This window comes from Belonocnema kinseyi, chromosome 8, assembly GCF_010883055.1.
Source record: "Belonocnema kinseyi isolate 2016_QV_RU_SX_M_011 chromosome 8, B_treatae_v1, whole genome shotgun sequence".
Lineage (NCBI taxonomy): Eukaryota > Metazoa > Arthropoda > Insecta > Hymenoptera > Cynipidae > Belonocnema > Belonocnema kinseyi.
Genome location: NC_046664.1, coordinates 80,744,178 through 80,746,044, shown reverse-complemented (window position 1 = coordinate 80,746,044; position 1,867 = coordinate 80,744,178). Strand labels below are relative to the sequence as shown.

Here is a 1,867-nt window from a genome sequence, read left to right as displayed (position 1 = left end):
AATTTAAAAACTAATTACCAATATTATTTTTTTTAAATGTATTTATTTAAGATTAAATTAAAATATTCAAGAAAAGAAAATTAATCAATTTTACAAATTCTTTTATTAAATGATGAAATTCAAATATATTAAGAAGGTAAACTAATGAGATATTTACCTGAATTTTTGTTTATTTTTAATGAATAAATTAAAACACCGTCAAATTTATTTATTTACTAAATAATTTTTTTTTTTTAATAAAAGGGTACCTAATCCTAGTTTTTTTTTAAATAAAATTTCTTACCATTATTATTAAAATTTGTTTATAAATGCTAAATAATATTAATTATTAATTAATTTATATTTAACAAAATAATTAAATTTTATTTATAAAAATAATTAAATAATATTTTTAAAAAACTAATTTTTTATAAAATATTAAATCGTTTTTGCTAGCACTTTTTCATCTATAATTAAAAATGTTATAAAATAAAAAATGTCTTTTCAATTATTAATTTAATATATATTTAAATAAGTTATATATGAAATTAAATTTAAAAATTAATTAAAAATATTAATTTAAAAAAAAATATGCATTTACTTTTAAAGTTGATGAATTTGCCTAATTTACTAGACAAAGTTTGATATTAAGCTAATTTAATACATTATAATTGTATAATTTAACTAATAATAAAATGTATTTTAGGCCCCAAAAAATTGTTGTTTTTTTTTTTTTTTGAGAAACGAAGGATATATATTAAAAATTGAAATAGTGAAATGGTAAAAAGGGGGATAAATGTTGATATTGTTACCCAATTTCCATAATGCTCGTTGAGTTTGTTGCATTTGCCGTCCAGAGAGCAAGTTTATCTTGTCGCGGCCTGACATTGACCACAGCTCCACAGACATCGTCGGAAAATTCGTCAAATCCTTCGCCAATCATGCAGAGAAGAGTCTCGAGCCAGTAGCGGTCCAACTCAGTCGATCTCTGCTTCCTGTCGAGAGTGATGAGCCATCTTCCACCATTTATGTTCGCACGGTCCTCCCACATCGGTCGGATTCCTTCTTTAAACATACTGTAGTCGCTCCCTTGTCTCAAATCCGGAATCGATTTTATGTGATTGTACAAACTGCAAGTTTACACAATATTACTTTTTTTTCTATCTCTTCAATTGGTCAATTTAACCAGCGGCTTACTTAAAATTAATTAAAATTCAACCTTAAAAAAGTTAAATTTCAACATTTTTATTAAAACTTTTATATATATATATATTTTATTAAACAAACAAATTAATTTTTTACAAGTTAAAATTTTTACTTTTATTAAATCTTAAATGAATAAATTTTTTCAAGTTTATATTTTTAATTAATTTTGAAATTTAACATAATATATAACTTAAATACATATTAAATTAATAATTTAAAAGAAATTTTTTATTTTTAAAAATTTTTAATACAAACTAGGATTAGGTATCCTCGTATATTAAAAAATATCTTAATTTAGTAAATTATAATAAATAAATAAATTTGACGCTATTTTAATTTATTCCTTAAAAATAAATAAAAATTCAAATAAATATCTCATTATTTTATCTTCTTAATATATTTGAATTTCATAATTTATTAAAAGAATTTGTAAAATTGATTAATGTCATTAAAATTAATATTAATATATACACCAATTACCTCTGAATTTCATTGTATATTACATAATATTTAATTAAATATTCAATATAATTTTAATTTCTTGAATATTTAAATTACAATTTAGATATTATACATTTATTTTTTATTAAAGAAACAAATTAATTTTTTACAAGTTAAAATTTTAATTTTGATTAAATCTTACATACATTTTATTCAAGTTTATATTTTTAATTAATTTTAC

General features: G+C 19.3%; 1 protein-coding gene across 1 annotated transcript in view; it reads right to left on the bottom strand.

The window, feature by feature from the left end:
- Positions 1-1,867, bottom strand: part of LOC117178993 (eukaryotic translation initiation factor 4E-like) — a 24,067-nt gene that overhangs the window by 7,336 nt on the left and 14,864 nt on the right. Inside the window, exon 3 of the mRNA XM_033370596.1 lies at positions 792-1,109. Coding sequence (XP_033226487.1) covers positions 792-1,109 — 318 coding nt within the window. The remainder of the gene's footprint in view (positions 1-791; positions 1,110-1,867) is intronic.